Below are 22,896 nucleotides of genomic sequence, written 5' to 3'. Positions count from 1 at the left end.
ATAAGAAGACCACACAGCATAGGGGGAAAGGTCACAGGAGAAAATGCCAAGGTCAGAGGCGTTGGAAGAAATGTTCAAGGTCACTGAGCTGGAACCTGAAGGCTGGGAGTCAGGAGGAAGGCTCGAGGTGCAAAAGAATTCTCAAGAAATCCCAGGATCACGACACAAAGCTCAAGGTCCCAGTCCTAGAGAACCCCTCAGGGTCACAGGAGACCTCAAAGTCATGGACTCTGTCAAAGTCACTGGAGAAACATCAAGCTAAGGAGGAAAGTTTAGTCACTGGGTTCATAGGAAGCAGGCTAAGGTCACAGGAGGAAATCCCAAGGTCACAGCAGCAGTCAGTTATCAAGGTCATAGGAACTATCAAGACAACCAGTTGATACAAATTAACAGCTTAACAGCAGGAAAACTGAAAGCCAAGGGACTCCTGGGAGCGCTGGATGGTTCCCTATACAGGTGAGGCTCGGGGAAAGGCGAGAGACTGCAGAACTGCTCCCTCATGCAGCAAAGTCTGTGGAGCACCCAGCAGGCCATTCACCCACCAAGGCAGCTCACTTGTGGGGTGGTGGTAGGGTGGCAGGGGGGAGGGGTTGGATCCCAGTAGAATTGAGTAGACACCATGAAACAGGCCCACAGGGCTCCCAGCCTGGGGAATTTCCCATGAGCGCCAGGCCTCCGGCTCCCGATTTAAGGGTCATTAACACTGAACCAAGTGGCTTTGCATAGAGCAGCCTGGAGGGCGGAAGGCCTGGCGTGTGGCACAACCATCTAGCCTGAGCCACGCTGTTCACCTGGACAGTGTCCAACTAAGGCACAGCAAGGGTGAACTGCTACACTCCTTCTAGATGTGTCTCATGAGAACGCACAACAGCCCACGGGGAACAGGGACCTCTGATGGCCACCGAGCCACAAGTTCCAGAACCACGTTGACCCATCCACCGACTGGTAGCCACTTCGGCACACTGCAGGCTAACACTGGCATCCGGCTCCGTAGAGGGTGTTGTCCTCAAACTCACAGGCAGAACAGTCCCCTCTGGTCTGTTCCCATTCCATTCAGGAGCCCAGGGCCGATAGCCTGTCACTTCTCCAGCCCTGATTCTCTCTAACCCCCAAGCTTTCTTTCACACTCCCAAATCAACCAGTGCCCGGCCAGGGTGGGAGATGGAGAGACTCTAGAAACCAGCAACTAGAAAAACAGGACCACAGAATGCCTCTGGTGTGCATGAAGTTTGTTGATTTTTTTTTTCTCCTTTTAGTTCAAAATAAAAATATATATATAGCAGGCTCTCAGGTATATAAACTGATAATATTAAAAATACAAAGTTCACCTTTACAAAAACAAAACAAGGAGACCACAAACACACATTTCTGTTTAACAGTGAAGCCCAAACAGCTTATCCAAAATTAATCTCAGTCACATCTTCGCACGGCCATGGGAAGCATTTAGCAATGGGGGTAGCCGCACAGGGGGCTGGGGGGGAGGGGTGGCCACTGAATGACTCCCACGTTGTCCTCATATGACTTAAGCTAGAAGTTAATGCTAAAGGGGCCGAGGAACACAGGAAGCCAAAGGCGCATCAGAAATGATGTATAGGTAGGTATACCATGTTTATTTTAATACACCTCATTAGTTTGGCTAGGAAAAAATGACCGTCTCGCTGTCCCGACTTACAGCAGCCTCGTGCGTGTTATCGACGAAAATGTCATCCAAGAGGTTTAAAAAAAAGAAAAGAAAAGAAAAACAAAGAAAGAAAGAAAAAAGCTAGGCAGAGAATTAAAAAGAAAAAGCTTAATCACTTTATGGTGTAAAAAAAAAGAGAGAGAGAGAAAGAAAGCAAAGGAAAGGAAAAAGAAATTCCACGTAAGGCCGTCTGGAAAGTCCTAGGCAGACTCAAGCGAGGTGGCGGCTTCCAGGCCCGTGGGCATCTCCCAGCTGTTCAGCTTCCTTGCCTAGTGGAACCAGCGGGCAGCATCCCAGGCAGGCTCCGGGCGTCCTCAGCGAAAAGCACCTGTGCCCACGGGCAGAATTCAGGGCAGTGGCCAACATCGGCTACCCCTCAAGGGTCAGTCCTGCAGGACGGCCCTTCTGTTGCCCACCTCAGTCTTTTTGTTTCTTGTGGTGGGTTTGTTGTTGTTGTTGGGTTTTTTTTTTTTTGGTGTTTTTTTTTTTTAATTTTTTTTTTGATTTTTTTTTTTTTTGTGGTTTTGTTTTCGCTCTCTGTGACAAGGAAGCTTTCTCGCTGCCTCTCCGAGTGCTACAGTACTTGCTTTGATGTCACACTGAACAAACGGACACTGTCTCTTTGTCCTCAGACACAGTTTTTCACGGAGGAGAACAAAGACCGCACGCACATTGGCAATGAAGCACCATACATAGTATGTTCAGGAATGTCACACGCCACGTACATCCGTGTCCCGGGAGAGGGCGGCCGGCTCATCTCACCTCACATCTGCGGGAAGAGAGAAAGTGGAGGCTATGACCAAAGACAGAAAATACCAGGGCCACTTGGCTCCACACAACTTACTTCGTTAAGACATAAACTTGATATGTAATTAAAAAAAAAAAATCGAATTTTCCTCAGTCAAGAATTGGGACTAGACTGGCTCCATTTCACAGCAGAACCCATGCTCCCATTGCACAGATGGAGAAACTGAGGCATAGAAAGTTTATTTTTGCCCTTTCCCCTCTTTCTTTCTTCCAGCCTAAGGCTTGTGCTCACTGAAGGTCTAGCAGACATTTTGGGCCATGAAGTAACTGAGAAAACAGATACCACCAGCCACACTGTGTGTGGGTCTCTGTGACGAGGCAGGACCTATGGTGTGTGTGTGTGTGTGTGTGTGTGTGTGTGTGTGTAGCTATTACAAGGGTAGACTCCCCCCCAGATCCAAAAGAAGCCAACAGAGCCTCCACTCACAGCCTGGAGACGGGTTGCCAGCAGGACACAGGCAGTCATGGGCACACCTGCTCTCACTCGGAGAGGGTCTCTGTCAGCAGCAGGCCCATCAGAGCCACAGGGAACAAGCCCAAGGACTTGCTCGAGGAGACACATGCCCAAAGCAGGCATCCCCAGCCACACTCCTGTGGGAGCCAGGGCTCTCAGACACCCTATCTCTGAGGACTCTCTTGCCCAGAATAACTGTTTGTCTTGGATGCCCCTAAGTCCCATGTGCCAGGAGGAAGGGCTCAGCCAGACAGGCTCCAGTACTCTGGGCCAGACAAGCTGACACTCAGGACAGGCCTGGGAAATGACATGCCTCACCTACATTCCCTACACTTCCGGGGAAAAACTGCCGTCACAGGGTGGGTTTGGAACAAGCATTCCTAAGAGGCTCTACAGCCCTTCGTTACCTAACCTGACTCTTCCAGCTTGGAATACGAGAGTGTTGGCAACCACCATAGGTCCTGACAGTCTTTTTGAAGACAGAATCCACAGGACCAAACAGAAAGGCCCACCAGTGACACCTGTTCTGAATTCGCCTCCTGGTCTCACGCAGATGGACGTCTACCGCCTTTTCCCACGCTGCTACCGTCACAAGGCCAACTACCAGGTCCACTTTAAGTGCTTCAGAGCCACATAGCTTCTAACAAGCCTCACCTGTCGCCTGGAAAAGCCTCTGTCCTTTCGTCTATCAGTGCAGTGAGCAGCTTCTCCCCAGGTAGCTCCAGCAGAACCAGAGCCCCCCACCCTTCCCGCCACGGGGCACTCAGGTGCCTGATCAATGACCAAGAGAAGGGCAAAGCTGTAGCTGAGAAGAGACCCGGCCCAGCAGCCCCAGAAGCACACAGAGCCTTGAGCCAATCAGGGCCCATGGAAGCTGATTCACTCCTGTGATTGTGTCCCAGCCCTGCAAGGGAGTCCCCCAGCATACCCGGCGGGCAGGGCCTACCTGGTCGGCCGCCTTAGGTGGGTTTTAACCTTTTTCTTTTCCGCTTTTTACCTGATTCCCTACGCCTTCCTGTCAAGGAAAGGGCAGGGAAGGTGAGTGGCCTCCTGAGGGCCTGGGGTGGGAAGCCACAGCAATAAATACTAGAGGGTGTTTATCTTGCAGAAAGAAAGCCCAATCCAACCTGGTGCACAGACACTTCCGGGTCTTTCTCTGCACCTGGACTGGCTGAACGCTGGAAAGGGACAGGTATGCTGGGCAGGATATGAAGGTCAAGACCCTGGGCAGCAGGGCACAGTCTGAAAACAGTGTTTACTGTCCCACCTGAACGTGGCGCCCTGCAAGCCAGTCTGGACAGCTGGGAAATCCGGGCCTGCCACCTCACTCCGTGGAAGCAACTTTCCCATCACTCTGTGATTGACTTGCTACTCCTCAGAACCCATCCGCAGCAAATAAACAGTGGCGGCCACTCACCTGTCTCCTCCTCCCGATGGTCTGGGTTCAGGTTGGAGGTCGCGCACGCACACTCCAGGTGTTCCTCTAACCTCACCTGGACCTCTTTCAATTTTGGCTTCTTCCTGACATACTCCACTTTGGCCACCTGCCAAGGGAATAAAGCCAGTGTCAACATGTGCCCGAGGGGGACCTGCCTGGCTCACCCCAAACTGGGACTCAGATTTCGAACCTCCCCAGGGCATCTTCCCTTTACTCAGGCCTGTTTCCATTCCAAATAAACCCGGATGATGCCAGGCCTACAGCTGCCATCCCAGCACTCTGGAGCTCAGAAGCTCAGGGCCAGCCTGGGCTACGCAGCAAGAGATGCGGTTCAGTTAGGAGGTACTTGCCTGGCATCCACAAAACACCCGTCTCCACCCCCAGCACCGCATAAACCGAATGAACTTGGTGGCACAAGCCTGTAATCCCAGGACTCAGGATGGATCAGGAGGATCAGGAACTTAAGGTCATCCTTGACAACATAGAGGGCTGAGACCGGCCTGGACTACATGAAGACTCGTAAGTACCCAAAAGATCTAAAGGGCACCAGCAAACAAAGGGTGAACTGGACACAGGATGGCCGAGAACAGCACTTCTCTGGCATCTGTGTTAGTGAAGAAAACGGAGCCTCAGCTAGGGACAACAGCATGGCTACAAAGCTTGCTGAGGGAGGGGCCTCACTCAGAGAGCCATTTCCCTCTCAACTCAGGGTCACGGGACACACAGCAACACAGCAGGTACCAGAAGTTCATACTGGATTCTAGAATCCCCAGCAAATCCTGCCCTGATCCCGGCCAGAGGCTAACCACAACAGCTTGCCATTCTCGGGGCAATACTCTGTCACATGTGTGTGTCCTGCCACCCCCCACAAACACACACAGATGTGCAAGGTGCACACAGCTCCCAACACAGGAATGCAGCTCCACACTCCCGTACCACGCTCATACAGCAGTTACTTGGCGTACCCTGGCCCGTCAGAGCTGCATCAGGAGGCAGCCTGGGCCACACACCCTGTTCTAGTCCAGCATGAGGTCGCACTAGGGAATGCTCCGGGTCACCTCCCCCAGAGCTCAGACACCGGCTCTCATTTAACCCTCCTGGCCAGCCAGTGAAGAGGCAGGATTGTCACCTCCATGGATAGAAAAGAAAAGTCAGGCACAGTAAGCCCTCTCCTGAGGTGACCTGGAGAGCGTGGTGGCTTGTCCCGACCTCAGTACCGCCTCGAACGCATGCCATCCTCTCAGCTTTGCATACAACCAGCACCAAATCTACTTCCTCACATCCTATCATACCCTGGGGAAACTGAGGCTGTAATGGTGATGAACCCACCCCAGCTGGCCTACAACACCTATAGAGGTGGCAGCTTCTTGGGCGGTCAATGGTGGGAACAATACCTGGCCCATGCAGAGTGACTGAGAGAGTGCGGGTAGGGGAACATTCTTCACTGCTCTCCTGAGGGCCCTGACACTCAGGAGCCAAGAGAACCAGGCAGAGAACCAGGCATCCAGGGCAAACAGCTGCTTCAGGGCACCAGGGACCAGACTCTGCTGTGGCTACCACCTTGGCTACATTAATGGTTAACGTGGGTGCAAAGGGTGCCAGGTACCCGGCGGGCGTGTGAAGTAGTGTGGGTGCCTCAGGTGTGAATGCAGTCTGCCAAGTATGAGCTCAGCATGTAGGGCGTGGGGCCAGGGGTCAGGGGCCAAGGGCCAGCCCAGGAGGTTTCGCTGCGTCAAGGTGGGAGGGACAGCAACTAGGGAGAGTGAGGGCAGGGGCATCTGAGGTGTAATCTAGCTATGCTGTCCGGATACCTACAATCTGACCTGTGAAATGGGGCAGTGCTCACACCCACCCAGGTAGCTCTCGAAAGAAGAGCAAGGTCACCTCAGCAGAGGCACTCAGAAGTCAAGCATACAGTATGGTGCAGCAGGCCTGGACCCCAGCGCTCAATAGCCTGAGGCAAGAGGATTGCTTCAAGTTCAAGTCCAGTCTGAGCTATACACTGAGATCCCGGCCAGCCCGGCTACAGAGCAAGACAATGCATTAAAGAAACAAACAAAAGATACAACATTAAAGAATCACTTAGAGATGGGGGACAGGGCCACCCTACAGGAGCTAGCTTCAACAGAAGTCAGTATTCATACAAGGCTTCTTACTAAAATGAGCCTCTAAGCTCTGTTCAGGAAGTCGGCATGTCCCCAGAGGCACCGCAAACCCCAGTCCCTAAGCTCGGAAATGTGGTCTTATACTCCACCCCAGGGAACAGAAGGGCAACCCCTGTCCCTCCCTTGAAGGGCCTTGGGGTGGGGTTGGGGAGGAGGGAGTTCTCCCAAAGGAGAAATCATCAGCCAGTCCCTAGAGGAGCTGTAGGCAGCGGTACTGTACCCCTGCCACGGTCCCCAACCTCCAAAGATGTTCATAGTCCTTGGAAATCCAGCAAACCTCAAGACTGTCCAGCTAAGCCTAGGCCTGACCTACACCCTGGCTGCAGGGCAGGTCCAACCATCCTCTCTGAACCTAGGGGTCCCCTGCATGAGGGGCAACTGATGAGCCGCCCCAGCTGGGGAGCCCCTTTTCTCCCAGACAGGCCCATGTTTACCAGACAAAAACAAACAGAGGTTTATGGGAGCACCTGCCTTGGGAATGCGAGGATTCCAGCTTCTCTGCCACCTCTGTCTGGCCAGGAAACGGCTACATTTTTCCCCCCTCGAGAACATGCTACGAATACTAAATTTTCAAAACTGCCTCCATGAAAGTATCAAAGGAGACGGTAAAGTCCCAGGAGTACCACTTGCTCCACAAGCAATCCCCAGCTCCCTCAAGTTCAACCCAGATGGCCACCTGGCCAGACCTCTGTCTGGTCACTGCCCCCCACCAGGAGGGCTTGTCCTTACTGCTCCCAAGCCTCAGGACAGTGCTGACTTTGAGCTGAAACACACAGAGCACAGGCCCTCCTGCAGGCGAGCTGCACAGACCCTATTATGGCCTGTTTTACAGATGAGAAACCTGAGTGCAGACCAGTGGACAACTGGTCCAAGTCCCTCAGCTCTCATTTCTGCTTTCTACTAGCCTGGACTTAAAAGGCATGAGGTCCTGAGGCCACACAATCCCAGAGACCAGGGTTCTTCCCAGGCCAACCCTCTAACTTGACCAAGAGGGTGTTGTGCTCTGGTTCCCAAAGTGTCCCATGGACATCCACTGAAGTGGGAAGCTGGTGCCAGGCCTCAAAGACACGGGTACCCTGTCCCATCTGGCCAAGGACCCACACATAGCAGTTGAAAGGAAGAGACCCCAGACACACACACACACACACACACACACACACACACACACCTGGAATGTCTTCTGTCATGCCGGTCCAGCCTCCTCAGACCCTAAGCCCCTTCAGAATGAAAGCCAGTCTGACCACCTTCTCTGAAATCTTTGCACGAGCTGCCTGTTGGAGCCCAGCTGGGACTCTCTCTAGAACACAGTTCCATACTCTAGCCAAGTTGGGGGCACAACGAAGCCTGAAGTCTGACCCAGCAGGGCCCTGAGCACAAGACTGAGTCACGAACCTCCCTATACAGCTCAGAAGCCAGGCCAAACAATGGCTCAGAGGTGACGACCTGACCCCTTGGCAGTCCCATGCAATGTAGACAGGAGAGGCCTCACCTCTGTTCAGGCCAAACACCGCAGGTAGCTGCTCCACAAGCCCGGCCTGTGCTCCACTGTGCAGGCCCACAGAGCATCTTTCTCCAGCCTTCACAGCAAGGTCTGGAGAACACTGCTAGCTCCTGGGCTCGGGCAGCACACGATGAGAACAACAGGCAGGGCACAGGAGGCCAAAAGGGTGAGGTCCCAGGCTGTTCAGATGTCATCCCAGTTAGCACTTGGGAGGCTGAAGTAGGAGTTCAAGGCCTGCCTAGGCTACAGAGCGAGTTTAAAGCCAGCCTGAGTACCTTAACTTAGACCCTTTTTCACAATAAAAACTACAAAGACCTGGGGGCATGGCTCAGTGATAGAGCACCTGCCTAGAATCTCCCAGTGAGGGACGGGGTGTGGGTCAGTGGTAGAGCACCTGCCTAGAATCACCCAGTGAGGGGCTGGGGTATGGCTCAATGGTAGAGCCCCTACTTAGAATCCCCCAGTGAGGGGCTGGGGTGTAGCTCAGTGGTAAATGTTTGCCTATAATGACAAGTCCTGAGTTTAATACACAGCACCACAATAAAGGACACACACACACACACCAGAACCAGGGTTGATGGCACATATCATACAGGGTAGATATGGTTGCTATGAGCCTCATCATCAGCCCCACCCTGCTGACTCTGAGTCTGGGACTTTTGGGCCCATCTCCCTCCATCCAGGTCATCACCAGCCTCCACCCCAAACGCTGCAGAGCTGGCATCCACAATGGGGCTCCTGTTCCACTGACCTTCTGTCCTCTCTGCCAGAGCCTGCAGGAGCTGGGGCCGGATGTCCCCTCCCAGCCCTGGGTGGGTGGCAGTGGTGGTGTATGTGGGTGGGAGCTTAGGAGGAAGTATGGGAGAGCCTAGCACAACCAGGGCTAGACTGGTCCCTTTCTGACCAAGACCCTACCAGGCAAACGAGCCCCATGGGGTAGCAGGTAAAGGCACAGTCCCATAAAGCACAGAGAAGGGAACAATCAATCCCAGTGGGCAGCAGTGCCAGCGGGAATGGACAGGTCCTTGTCCCAGGGGCTGGTAAATGAAAACCTCCAAGTCAAAACCCTTCCATACCTGGTCACACTAGTCAACCTCCACGCATGTCTCCAGCACGGAAAAGCTACTCTAGAACTCACATTGCCATAGCTCACTCTTGTGATTCCAGTCAGGACACTGAGGGAGGGTTAACACCAGCCTGGGCTACACAGTGCTAAGCCAGTCTGGACTATACAAGGTAATCATGGCAGGCAGGCAAGGAATGAAGCCAGGCAGATCAATAAACAGACAGACCTATCCTAGATCAAACCCATCGCCTGTACCCAAAGAACAAGATGGCAGCTTTCTGAACTCTTCGATATAGCATCAGTGGGAACCCTGAGGCTCAAGGAAAGGCTGAGGCAGGTCCAGGTCACATGAGCTGCCAGGGTGTTTAAGCCAGCACCCTGACAGTAGCCAACATCCCTGTCCAACCTTTAGGGTAGATAGCAAACCCAGAGAGCACCCCAGACAAGTCCATGGGAACCTGAGAAAAGCCCAGAGCTTTTGATGGGGGTGTCCAGTCCTGAGGATGCCTGCAATGACATCAGTCAAGCCCTGGAACTCTCAGGAGACCAAACAGCAGCCATCAAAGACAGTCTCAACTGCAGGTGCCCGGGTTGTGGGTCACAAATAAGGTACTGAATACAAGTCCTTACCAAGAAACATGTTCTCCTGGCACCTCCCTTCCACCAGAGCCAAGGGTCAGTGCATGGTTGGGAGTTGAGATGGATTCACTAAGGTACAAGAATGGGGCCCTGAAATCCTCATGCATAATTCTGAGGAGGCTTCACACAAGAAAAGTAGCCTGGCTGGGTCAAAAGCAGATGTTATTCTCAGAGGCATGCTAGCCCCTCAGCTGTCTAGAGTCCCTTGTGCCCACTCAGCCACCCAAATGGTCACACATTTAGCAAAAGGGTCTCAACCAGGTGGAGTCAGTTTTCAGACTGCAGAGCAGCCTAAGGTGATGATGCTCAGTCAGTGGGTTGTGACTCCTTCAGGGTCCCACAGCCGTACGATTCCTAACAGCAGCAAAATACAGTTATGAAATAACAACAGAATAGTTTTATGGTTGGGGGGTCACTACAACATGAGGAATTGTATTGAAAGGTCTCAGCGCTAGTAAGGTTGAGAGCTGCTGTCCGAGAGTGTCTGACTGGTGGAGCACAAAGGGCTCCAGCTTGGCAACACAGACAACCGGCCTTCAGCCACGTTCTTAGACCCATGCCTAAAGCAGAACCAAACCCCTGGGAGCTAGAAACCCTCCATCATCCTGCAAGGAGGCCAACAACTGAGTCCCCAGGAGCACAGAGGGACACACAGGTCCAGACAGGAACAGACTCAAGTTCCACAGTCATCCATACAGATAATGACCATGTATGCCAACTGGGGGCCTCAGATACCTCTCATGGTGATAAGTGGCTGTTCCCTCTGAGTTAAAACACTCCTACCTAGAGGGGGCTAGTAAGACCCCGGGAAGCTAATGAAACAAGCTCAGAAAGTTACAAGATCTGCAAGCACACACGCACAGAAGCAGTAACAATCACTGTCGAGAGGAGGAGACCGACTCTCTAGGAGGAAGCTCTAGGGACATGGACTTCTCCAGGTATCACCAAGGTCAGGACGGGCTTTCCTGTGCTATGGCTGCCTATTAATGAGTCAAAATAACCTTCTAAGCTCCTCAGCAAGCTAGACTTGAGTGAACCACCTTCTTTGGTTGGCCATCGGAGCCCAATCCAGATACTACCCTATCTAGAATAAAGAGACATTCGTCCACAACTCCTCAATGACAGAAGCACGCTGTGACCACTGAATGTCCTGCAGTCACTCCTGAAGGTCGCTGAAAGACAGCCCCCTGGCTTTGTATGGAACTGTGTGCTAACAACCTTAAGTCATATGCCCCCCTCAAACCACCCATTCCCCGCCCACACACACACCAGCCAAGAGCATCCTGCGAGGCTGACGACCAGACAGGCAGGGCTCTCACCTTGACACTGCGGTGGTGGACCCTTGAGGGCTGGCACTTGACGCTGCTGGTATTGCAGCAGCCGGTGCAGCGCTTCACCTCCACACACGGGGGCCAGATCAGGAAGTTGGCCGATGTGGGGTCCACCTGGCTCCGAGGTATCTCGTAAATGACCGTCCTGGTCTTGCAAACTGCAGGAATGGCTTCCTCTGCAAAGGCAAGAGTACTGTCAATCAGGAGACCTAGGAATCTACCAGTAGCACACAAACATGACCCTCCAATCTCCTGACGCAAACCCGAGATGCCTACCTAGGCTAGACCTGGGCAAAGCTCATCCCTGTGATGTCTTCCAGATGAAAAACACATGCTGGTTGCCAATAGGCCCCTGAATATACAGGGCTGAAACTCACATCAAAGCAACAGACATAGTTCAAGGCCAATCTGGGCAACTTAGGGAGGTCTTTTCTCGAAAGTGAAAAGGGCTAGGAAAATGACTCAGCAATATAACGTTTGCCTAGCTAGACCTCCCCCCCCCACGCCAACCCATGCCCACATCAGTGAAGTGCTAGGAGTGTGGCTCAGTGGCATGTTTGCCTAGAATCCCTTCAAGTGAAGAGCTGGGGGTGTGGCTCAGTGGTAGAGTCCTTGTCTAGAATCCCCCAGTGAGGGGCTGGGGTGTGGCTCAGTGGTAGAGCCCCTGCCTAGAATCCCCCAGTGAGGGGCTGGAGTGTGGCTCAGTGGCAGAGCACTTACCTAGCATACACAAGGCATGGTTCCATCCCTAGTACCCCTCTCCTTGCTTTTGCAGGGCAAGAAATGGGAAGCAGAGGAGCAGCTCAACCCCAGTCTCCACATAGCCCAGAGCTAGGGACCTGGTCACGAAAGCCAGCAAAACTACACTTATTTGTCCCCCAGGGAGGAGGAAGCTATTTCCTTCCCTGCACTAATCAGGTGTGCAGAGCAGACAAGAAATCCCCTCAGGACCATGGGGGACACACCCTTCTCTTTCTCAAACAATCCGCATTAACCCCAATGAACCCTAGACCCCATTGGTTACGATATAATGGCTGCCTGGTAGTGTCCAGCTTTGGGACTAGCCAATGTGGTGAGAGGAGGCTGAGGTTACCAGGAAGTCTTTGGGGGCTATCTACTGACTATTCCTGCTGCTCTATCAACACTGAAGAGTTTCTCAACCCTAAATGCAGAGCTGGAAGGAGTAGGGGAGCCAGAGTCCTCAGGGTAGAAGAGTCTCAGGCCAGCTAACCAACCAGAGTGAACCATACCTAGGAGACACAAGGAATCGGCACACTCACAGCTGGCAACACACCCCAGAGGAGCTATGCAGGTGCTTACAGACTCCCTGAGGGTGAGAAAGGAATGCATGAATGAAAAGAGATGGGGCCCAGATTCCTCCCTGTCCTCCAGAGGCCTGCACTGTCCTTCTGGATTATGAGTCCCTCTAACACAGAGCCCCCCAAACACTGGACCAGACACACTGCGTGACTGGGCTCGGCCCTTCTATATCTCCCACCACTGATCTTATATAGAGTCTTCCAAGTGAGTTCCATACAGAGGCCTTAGCCATCTGAGTAGTCTGCAATCAGTGTGCCCCTCCCCCCCACGACACACACAGCTCCGTCGGGAATAGAGGTTCTAGAGTCCTAGCTGGATGAAACTCCCATCTATTCTCACCTCAGCAAAGTTCTCCGCTAGCCAACAAGGCATCGATAAAACCCACCATCTTACTGATAACTACATCTCCCAGAGAGGGAATCCACTTGCTCAGGATCACCCAGCAGCCAGCTGGCAAATGGGACACAGGCAGGTCATAGCTGCAACCCCACCCCAGGAAGAGAGCACACAGGTCCTGGGAGAATCTAATTTGTTCCCCCAGATCGAGGGCCAGGGGGAAGCCTAGCGACAAAGGTGAATGAGGAAGGGGCACGGGAGGAGGTGACCAGCGGACTCCAGGCTGCATACACCCAGCTCTGCAGCTGAAGCCCAGGAGCACGCTGGAGCTCCCATCAGGAACTGGAAATTAAGCCTGGCCACGTTTTCCAACGAAGCCTCCTTGCAGACAGGCCCTGACAAGACCGGGCACTTAAGGAATTTATAATGTTCCCCTCCTGGAAACTCTTGGCCCAGGCACAAGACTGCAGAAGGGCAGGCAGGAGACACTCTACAGAGGAGAAAGAGGGCGGCTTCCACGGGGAGGGCAGGAGGCCAACGAAGCCTTTGTCTGGTAGAGGAAGGTGAGGTGGCTGTGCCTATCCCTGAGTACGCAGGGAGCACTCAGGGCTCTAGTGGGGACCTGCCCCCTGACAGCTACTGCACACCCTCCCATGCTCACCAATACTTCTCTTCCTGCGAATAGGCACAGGCCGCTTCTCGGGCACATGCTTAATGGTGTGGGACCCATGGGCTCTCAGACTCGTCTCCAAGGCATCCTCAGCCCCTACAGTTGGAGAGAAAAAGATGGTAACCAGTGCCCACAACTATGTGTCACACCCTTGAGACCTCAACAGTGAGGCTTCTATAGCAGCCTTCAGGGCAGGGGGACAATAGCTCAGTCCCCAACCCCAGACCCTCTGCTCCCAGATGGGTTTCCAACACGGCACCTCCAACCAACCCCCTACTATCTTGTCAGTAGGCATGTCCCCGAACTGCAGCTCTCCTGTGAAAAAACCTGAGGTCCTTTCAAGAAGGCATTCAGGTACTCTCCCTTGATATGACCTCTGACGGGGACCAGCAGGTCCCAAGGCCACCCAGCAGGGCCCAGTTCTCGAGCAGTACCACTATCCACCCCGAAGCCAAGAGGGGAAGGGCGGTGGCCTCTCTCCTGCTGTTGTGTGTACAGGGCCTCCCCTCTTGTAAAGCAGGCTTTGATGAAGTGTCCTAACCTCTGAGGGGCATCGGAAGCAAACGCCAGACTGGGCTGCAAGCCAACCTCCACTGTTCCTGAAATAAGCCTGCTCTGGGGGCCAGAGGCCATGAGAAACAGCAAAGGGGTGCAGCTGTTAGGAGAGTGAAAAATGAGGTGCAGAGTCAAGCCTGAGGCTGGAGTCCCGGGGGCCCGGGGAGTAAGGTCCCCCTACAGAAGGGATGGGAGAAAAGCCAGTGGCTTGAAGGAGTGTTCACACTTGGGGGCCACAGGTATGCAGCAAAGATGGGGCTACCCTTACCCACAGAATGGAGAATACAGTTAAAATCAGCCTGGAGAACTTGCCCGTGGGACATAATATCCCCCAAATTCTTCAATTCCTGAGGACAGGAGGAACAGAGCTCCACTACAGGCTGCACAGACAGATCAGTCCCCAATGTAACCTATACCTGGCTTTCCCAAACTGTACCACGCAGACTCCAAGCGAAGTTCCCCTTCCCTGCCACTTCTTCCCCAGAAACACCCAACTTTCTGCCCAAACGGAGGGACCTCCTAGTATCTGCAAACCAACAGGAGACATGCCAGCCTCCTCTACCCTGAGATGTCTGCTACCCACACGTGTAAGATGAAAAGCAAAGACTCGCCTAAGGTGTGAGTGTCAACCATGAATCCGAGCCCAAAACTATTTAAAACGACTCAATGTTCCAATGGCAAGGATTTTTTTTTTAAAGACCCAAAATAAGATCGGAACTGCTCATGCAGTAAAAATTTCCCGTCAACCAACTGTTACAGAGAAGCATCTCTTCACAAAGCAGTGACATGATGAGTCACGACCTAGTGATGACCATCCTGCCATGGCCAAACCAACAAGAGATGAATAGGCCATCCACTCACAGGACCTGGGAGAGTGGGCAGTGGTACCAGCTGTGGTCCTCTGATGCCTTGCTTGCCTCAACATGCACAGAGCAGGTGTCACTGACTTTGCAGAACCAGGGCACTAGAATCCAGAGATACTGAACAAGAACAAATCAGACAGGCATGTGGTGAACCCCTTTCCCCAGGAAGTGGATGCAGGAGGATCAAGAGTTCAAAGTCATCCCCAGACACAAAGTAAATCCAAAGCCAGCCTGGGATACACAAGATCTAGTCTCAGGAAAAAATAATCAAGACCAAAAGAAAGCTGGGACCCTCAGGCCCAGTGCCCAGTAGGCTCAATTCCCTGACCCAAGGTTTCCTGACTGAACTTAATGCAGACAGAAACTCAGCCATAGAGACTGATTACAGTTCCTACTCACAGAAGCCCAGATCAAGATAGGTAATGGGCCAGATGTGGTGGCAAAGCAGGCCACCCTTCCCAGAAAACAAAAACAACAAAAAGCACTGGAGACATAGCTCAGCAGGAAGAGGGTCCGGAACACATGAGGCCCTGGGTCCCATCCCCAGCACTACATTAAATAAACGTGGTAGGGCCGGGCGGTGGTGGCGCACGCCTTTAATCCCAGCACTTGGGAGGCAGAGACAGGCAGATCTCTGTGAGTTCGAGGCCAGCCTGTCTACAAGAGCTAGTTCCAGGACAGAAACCAAAAGGCTTCGGAGAAACCCTGTCTCGAAAAATCCAAATAAATAAATAAATAAATAAACATGGTGATGCTGCCTGTAAACCTATTTCCATGGAAGCGGAGACAGGAGAAGATCCTTGGCAACGTAAGAGTTCAAGGGCAACCTGGCCTATATGAGACCATTTCTTTAAAAAAAAAAAAAAATGAAGTGGTCACAAGCTAACGGTTGATCCACTACTGTGGCATCTTTGATGTGAGGCAGAGTTCTTTGGGAGCCTGAGGTCGTTTCCCTGTGTGACACAGCAGAGCCTATCATGAATTATTGACTAGGCCCCTCTCAGGTCAACCAAGTCATCTCCCTTTGTCCTATGTAGATGTCTCACTGACAATCCCTGACCGCTAGAGGAAGGACAGACAGAATCCCATAGCCCTGTCCTGGCTATTATAGTATTATAGGATGGGATGTTTGTGTATCAGTTACTCAATGACCCATGGGCGCCTGGCCAGAGGCTCTAGAGAACAAAGCTCCCGTTATACACACAAACATACACACACACACACACACACACACACACGTTCGACCTGAACTCCTGAGCTGCAGTTCACAGCAAGGCTGCATGCCAATCTCTGGACCCAAAAGCCACACTGAAAGACCACTAAGAGCTCCTTGACTTCAGCATGGAATGCTCTGGGCTCAGGGACATTCTTAGCAATGTATTGGAATCCTGCCACCTCTGGAGCTGGGCCACACAGCTAAGGAGCTGCAAGGTTGGGAGGAGATGCCTTCAGGGTTTCCCCATCTGGAAAATGGGGATGCCGCCAGCCCACTAGAGGAGCCATGTGCCAATCACAAAGCTCCACCCACTTAGATGAGGGGTTGGCTAGGGAGCCTGGGACACCCAAGCCTTTCTCTGCTGCCTGCAACCCATTTAGAGGGACATCAAGAATTCATCTGGAGAGGCCACCCCTGGGAACACCCCAGTGAGGACCCCTTCCAGCTGACTCTAAAACCGACTGATCACCACAAATGTCTGCAGCCTGAGCCACAGAGCTCACTTCGAGAAGGAACCAAATGAGAAGGAGGAGAGCCAACCAGCCACTCTTCCCCAGGCCAAAGACTAGACTCCAGTTAGTTTTCACACCAGAGTAGGGGGAAAGACCTGCAGAGAGACCCCATTTGGTGTCACAAAGGGTCCTCCTCCAGTCTTCAAGTCAAAGCCCAAAACTATACTTGGTTCTCAGAAGTTTCCCATGGAGACCTCCAGAGACCCCCTAGTGTCTGACAGGTGGACTGAAGAGGGTGGATTCCTAAATCCCCTGGGACAGGGACACACATACACACACACACATTCTTACAGAAGCAATTTGAAACCTCCAGGGGCAGGACTGCTTTTTCTCTTTGGACCCTCCTGAGGAGGCCCCAACCCAGAAGTCTCCAGCCCCCCATTGGGTACACCGGCTTAACCTAACAGAACCCTGGTGCTAAAAGCATTAATGGTGGGGGGTTGGGGAGGCGTGGCTGTAAGGAACAGCATAAGAATGGTCCCAGCAGAAAAGTGAATGGCCCATTTCCCCCAGCAACCCACCAGCAGGAAGCCCAACACTGGTTAGAGCAGGGCAGGAAGGCACTGCACCCCATCTCCAAAGCCTTTGGGGACCAGCAAAAACTACAGGTGTATTTCCCCAGTGGCCCAGGCCTGCACACCAAGGGATCAGATCAAAACTCCCTGTCCCACCCTTGATCTCCAAGGGAAACCCTAGGCCTGCCACTCCTGATAAGGATCAGGCCAAGGATTTCCTGGGTCAAGAAACTACAGAAACGGGGCAGCCTTGTTAAAAAAAATGATTCTGGCATGCAACAAAAACAGTTCAGGCCTCTCCACCACCACAATTAGGCACAAATTTCCAAATGGTTAGGCCATGTGATTTTACCTAATTCTCTCACCACTCCCCTTTTTCTGAAAAGTTTGCAGGGGTGGGGTCGGGGGAGATCGTCACTCAGAATTCTTCACTTTAGCGCCCTTTAGTTCCTGCTGACAAACTCATCGGGTCATTTTTTTTTAAGCTGGTATATTGTATCCTAGCGTGTCAAAAAGAATACCCAGGCCAAGTGTTCACTTTGAAAAGGTTGTCACAAAAGACTGAGAAGGAGACCTTGTCCTCCAGCACACAGTGTGCCTCTCCCACCCCCACCCATGACCCTCTATTTTAGCACTTGTCGACCCGAGTCTAATCCAATCCTACATTTACAAATTGTTTTCTACAGGGACTTGGCTCTAGCCCGAGGCTGGGAGCCCCCCAAATAGCCCCAAGCGCATGTGACCCAGGCGCGCCTTTCTAACAGGATAAAGTTGAGAAAAACATTGGCTTCCTGTGGCTACCACAGGGATCCAGCCCCGGGCAATCAAGGCACCAGGGAGAGTAGTTTACAAAAGGCCCGGACCGACTAGCTTCTCAACGCTCTGGGGGACCTTGCCAGGCGGAAGACCTGCTAGAGCCGCGCGCCCTCCGGGCGGGCTCCCGCGCTCCAGGGCCAGAGGCGGCCGTTGACCCGCACACCTGGCAGGGTCTTTCGGCACACTCTAAAGCTGAACTTTCAGTGACACACCCGCTGCGTTTCCCTTAAATGCAAAAACAACCCCCGGGCGAGCGAAGCAACCCTCGGCTGCCGCTGGGAGAGAAAGTGGCGGCTGCAGGAGAAACGCCTGACTCATACGCCTGGGCGTTTATGGCCGGCGAGTGGAGTCTGACCTTTCGGTGCGCTCCTGCGCAGCACCCGGCCCGGCCGAGCGCTGGGTACGGTTCCTCTCGCGGACTGCCCGCCCCGCCGCCCGAGCCCTTCCCGCAGCCAGGGGCAGGGGCGCGATTTACCTACGGAGTCTATCTCCAAGAGTCGCTGGAGGTCCCGGATGCTGTGGATCTGACTTCGAGCCAGCCGCTCGATCAGCTCTCGGGGTATCTCGGCTTCCTGCAAGCAGATCACACCGTCAGGACGCGCCCAGGGGTTCCAGCCAGGCCCCAGGGGCCACGCAGCCCCGCCCGAACCCCGCCAAGCTCTAGAACCAGAGGCTCGGGTGGAGCTAGATGGGACCCCCCCCCCAAGTCCTCCACCCCATTCCTGTCTGTCTGACCTTGGTAAGAAAAAAAAAACAAAAAAACATCCCAACACCGCTTTGACATGTCCAGACAAAAAAGCACCCGCGATCTGGCCCTCCCCAGGGTGTCCGGGGGGCAGTTAGGGGCCCGAAGAGTTTCTGGTTTAATCGCTAAATCCACATGTAGAAAGAGAGGGTTGAAATGCGTCACGGATCCATGCCTGGAGTCACAGCAGCCCCAACACTTTAATCTAGCCTGAGGGTTCAATTTCACTCCCGGGAATCCTGGGCCAAGCCCGTAGGGGAGAGGGTCTTCGCGCACCCCCACACGCACGAGCGCGCTGTCGCCCCACCCGGCTCCGGCCCAGTCCACGGCCCTAGCATCGACTAGGACGCCCAAATCCAGTGGGGCTTAAAGAGGTGGCAGGGAACGCAAGGGGTTAAATATCCACCTCGCGCCTCTCCGGTCCCTGCCCAGACCACCCCCACCGCTCAGCCTCCCCCACTCTCCCTCCCAGTTTTTTTTTTAAGGGAGTCAGGGTCGCTGGGGGACTCAACCACGAAGTTCCCACGACAGGGGCTGTGGAAAGTCATTCATCACGGCAAAGCTCCCGGGGACTGGGGGTGGTGGTAGCGATGGGAGGGCGCGGGCGCCTGGCCCGGCCCCATCTGCCTCGCTCAGCCACCTGTAAGCAGGCCCTGGGCGGGCGGAGACTGCTCCAGCCCCGCGTCCGACTGGGCTTGGGGACCGGGAACTAGGGACTGCGGCTGGGCGCTGTCCACCCTGCCCAGTCCCAGGCTTCAGCCGCACCCTCCTTTACCTGCTTACTGCCCGCCCTAGTCCCCTCCCAGGGCATGGTCAGTTCACACACACCCCCTTTCCCGCTGCCCGCACCCCGTTACTGCATTGTCCGCTGCGTTCGGGCTGCCCCTCCTGGAAAGGCACCCACAGACCCCCGAAGTTTCTGCCCACTGGTTCACCTCGCGGCTCCCCCCCGTCCCTCCCCAAGGCGGAGCGACGCAACGCGCTGGAAACTCACCAGACACACTTGGGCATGGCAGAAAATAGAACCCAGTTGGGAATTTTTTTTAAATTACACCACCCTGGCAAAAATCGAAATGCTCTTCGCAGAGCTTGAAACAGGTAGCCGAGGGGGGCGTGCGCAGAGGGAGCCAAGAAGGGACGGAGGCGCGGGGGTGGCACCCACCTCGGCCAGGGCATGGGCGAGGTATCCGCAGCCGAGGAGCAGCAGGCAAGCCCAGGTCCTCATCGCGTCCCGAGGCGCTGGAAGCTCGGCAGGGAGGCGAGGCCGCGGGGCGGGCTCTCCAGCCGGGCTCCTGTGGCGGCGAAATTCAGTACCATCCCTCAGGGAGCGCGGCCCGGAGGAGGGTGGCGCGGAGAGCAGGGAGCCTGCGGAGCGCGCCCGGCGCGAGCAGCGAGTGCAGAGCCAGCGAGGAGGAGGAGGAACAGAGTCGCGCCGGGAGCCTCCTGGGCCGCCGGGTAGGGGGTGGGGACGGAAGGGGCGGAGGGCGGGGGCTGGGCTTCTTCCTTGGTGCGTTCCCCGTGCTGGCCGCCGCCGCGCTCGCTCCCCGTCGCTGGCTTTAGGAGCGACCCGGCCGGTAAATCCGCATATTTGCTGCCATCAACCCCGGGAGGGGACCACGGAGCGGGATTGCAGCTCCCGCCGCACCACCGATCACCTGTCTGGACTCTCGGTCCGGTACCGGCGGCCGCCTCGCTTCTCCCTGAAGGCTACGGGCAGCCCCGAGAGCCTGTCCCCGGGCCTTCCTCTCGCCGCTGCCGCCCCGGGCCGGGCACGGCGCGGCGGCCCAGCACAGCGCGGCCCGGCGGCCTGCGTGCGCCCCTCCGCTGCGCGCCCTCGGCTACGACGCGGCGCTCCGCCCTCCGCCCGCCGGGGCCGGGCAGCTCCCGCGGCCGCGCCGCCTGGCAGCAACCAACCCGCCCGGGGCCTCGCTGCGCCGCTCGCACGGGCCGGAGGGCGGGCAGAGGGACGAGCTGGCGCCGCTGGCGCCGCCGCAGCAGCCGCGGGAAGACCAGAGGAGGAGGTGGAGAAGGGGAAGGCGCAGGCAGGCCGGGCTCCCGGAGTTGAGCGGGCTCCGCAGGACGCGCGTGTGGAGCCGGCCGGCGACAGGGAGGGGGTTATAGCGCCGCCACCGCGCCCCTCCCCCTCCCCCGCCCCCCGCCTCCCCCGGATTCCGGCCCGGGACCCGCACCTCGGAAGCGCGCAGGGGTCTCGCGGGCCAAATCGGGCCCGGCCGCCACCGCCACTGCAGTGGCCACACACGCGCTCACGCAGGCAGCTAAATGCATCCAAGCTCGGCGCCCGCGGCTCGGAGCCCACAGGCGCCGGGGCTCCCGGAGCGCCCCTCCCTCGAGCTTGCCCACCCTTCAGTGCCAGCTGCAATCCTGCGGCACCGGGCGGGGAGGGGAGGAGGCCGCTGCAGAAGCACGGCCGTCTCCGGCTCGCCTCTCTCTCGGGCCCCAGCGGCAGTAAAGGGCAGCGCCCAGAGCTGCTGAGCCAAAAAGGGCATGAGAGCCGGCCCGGCCCCCGCCCGGCGCTCGGGCCGCTTCCCACCGTACGGATCCAGGGCTCCAGCCTTCCCCTCTCCATAAAAGGAGGGGGAGTGAGTCTCTGCGGAGAGGCGGGGCGGGTTTAGGGGCGCGTCTAGGGCACTCACCTGACGGCTGCCACGCGCCCGCGCCCCAGAGCCAAAGCTTGGGACACCTGATTGAGGAACTTGCACTCTTGTGTGGAGGTGGAAACGAAGCCCGGGTCGGGGAGGAGGCTACCGCCTGCCTCATCGCCACCTTGACACCCTGCACCCTCCAGATCCCCAGCCCCTGGCCGAAGGCCCAGCCGCACCCTGAACCCGGGGAGCTGAGGGGGTAGAAGGAAAGACAGAAAAGAAGCCAAGGGTGAGGAACTCCTGGGTTCTGCCTTGGGATCCAAGGGAACGCAGAGCGCCACCTCCGGCCAAGTCATAGCACAGACCGGGTGGCGGGGAAGCTACACGGGGGCAGAAGTCTGATCAGGGTTGGACGGTTCTCCCACTGCGAGACGGATTTCAGGTGGGAAGTGACCCGATGGCAAGGCCAATACTATCAATGCCTCGCCATGCACCGGAGTTAGGGGATTTGTGGATCTTTCGAATCCCAAAGCTAGACAAGCCTAGGGCTCCGAAGACCAAAACGTTTCACGGATAGGAGTGCAATAGAGAATACTGCCCGTCCAGTTCACTCCTTATCATGTGGATTAACCCATGCACCCTGCCCCGGTCGACACCCCCCTCCCCAATCTCCTTTGGGCCCAGACAAAGGCGCAACGGGACAGGAGCCTTTTATCCCCAGCTCCCCGGGTTCTTGCATTTCAAAGGCCAAGTTGGAAGGGCCCTTCTAGGGCACCTCACCTAGCCCCAAATACCTGGGGGGAGAGGGGTTTCGAGCTTCCCCTGATAATCGTTGCAACCGGCATCTACTGTTGTTACACAGACTTCCTTAGGCTTGCAGCTTCCCCCCCCCCATCGCCACGCCCCTGCCCTAACACATGAGGTGCTTTGGAGATAAGATGACACCCCCTCTTGGCCTAACAAGGGATTCTGAAAAACGTTGGGAAGCGCCCCACCTCGAGGTCCTCAAAAGCCAAGGCCTTTTCCGTGTTGGTGGAACTTTGTGCAGCTCTGGCGATGGAGGCTCACTGGATGGCTTCTGGCGGCGACTACCAGGACCCAGCTGGACCTGGGTAGAGTTCCTCACCTTCTTATGCCGAGAGTACTGCGCTTCCTGTCCTGCCAAGCCCTCGGGCTCCTCGCAGGCAGAGAGGACCAGAGGACACCTCTTTGCAGTTCGACGACCCGGTGTGACGGTGGATATGGGAATCCAGGAAGAAGATCAGGTTGCATTGCGGAGGGGATGCCGCGCCCGTCCGGCCACCACCTCCGCGTGGAGGCCCGCGGGTTCCTGGGGACCCCGCCTATCGGTGCTTTTCTCTCCCCCTTACTCTCTTGGCGCTGCAGGGGCGCCGAGCTGGAAATCAGAGCAGGAAGGGAGGATTTCTGAAGGCGCAAGGGGACATCTGGGGCCAGAGTGAAGCTAGGCCTGGATGCAGTGCCGGGGATGCGGGAGCTGCGGGGAGCTGGGTGCAGGCACTGCTCTAATCGCCGACCGCTATTAAAAATAAAACCGCGACCCGTCGTCATAGCGACCGCAACAACAGCGGCCGCGCGAGGGTGGTAAGAGCTTGTGCAGCCCGGCGCCAGCCGCCTGAGGGGACTGGGGCACGCGCCCTTAAGC

At 55.5% G+C, this 22,896-nt stretch overlaps 1 protein-coding gene across 2 annotated transcripts; it reads right to left on the bottom strand.

The window, feature by feature from the left end:
* Positions 1-1,584: 1,584 nt before the first annotated feature.
* Pdgfa (platelet derived growth factor subunit A) lies at positions 1,585-21,657 on the bottom strand. 2 transcript variants are annotated; one of them, XM_057765366.1, is made up of 8 exons: positions 20,820-21,657; positions 19,793-19,922; positions 18,361-18,457; positions 13,400-13,504; positions 11,071-11,258; positions 4,360-4,486; positions 3,889-3,957; positions 1,585-2,450 (listed from the first exon to the last, which is right to left on the bottom strand). In XM_057765366.1, exons 1-7 carry the CDS (start codon positions 21,215-21,217, stop codon positions 3,902-3,904), a joined length of 1,101 nt encoding a protein of 366 aa, XP_057621349.1. In that variant the 5' UTR covers positions 21,218-21,657; the 3' UTR covers positions 1,585-2,450; positions 3,889-3,901. The 2 variants fall into 2 exon arrangements, with proteins under 2 accessions (XP_057621349.1, XP_057621350.1); XM_057765367.1 differs by lacking the exon at positions 3,889-3,957 and having other exon boundaries at positions 20,820-21,647.
* Between the last annotated feature and the right edge of the window lie 1,239 nt (positions 21,658-22,896).

The sequence above is a fragment of the Chionomys nivalis genome, chromosome 3 (genome assembly GCF_950005125.1).
Source record: "Chionomys nivalis chromosome 3, mChiNiv1.1, whole genome shotgun sequence".
NCBI lineage: Eukaryota > Metazoa > Chordata > Mammalia > Rodentia > Cricetidae > Chionomys > Chionomys nivalis.
The sequence above is the reverse complement of the archived record's forward strand: the minus strand, read 5'-3'. Positions and strand labels throughout refer to the sequence as shown.

Excerpts from the sequence above, each read along its gene's own strand:
- Pdgfa (XM_057765366.1), bottom strand. The coding sequence starts at position 21,217 with ATGGAGAGGGGAAGGCTGGAGCCCTGGATCCGTACGGTGGGAAGCGGC. Across the intron at positions 19,923-20,819 it reads GACCCCTGCGCGCTTCCGAG|GAGCCCGGCTGGAGAGCCCG; the intron begins GTGCGGGTCCCG and ends TCGCCGCCACAG. Across the intron at positions 3,958-4,359 it reads CCATCGGGAGGAGGAGACAG|GAAGGCGTAGGGAATCAGGT; the intron begins GTGAGTGGCCGC and ends TTTCCTTGACAG.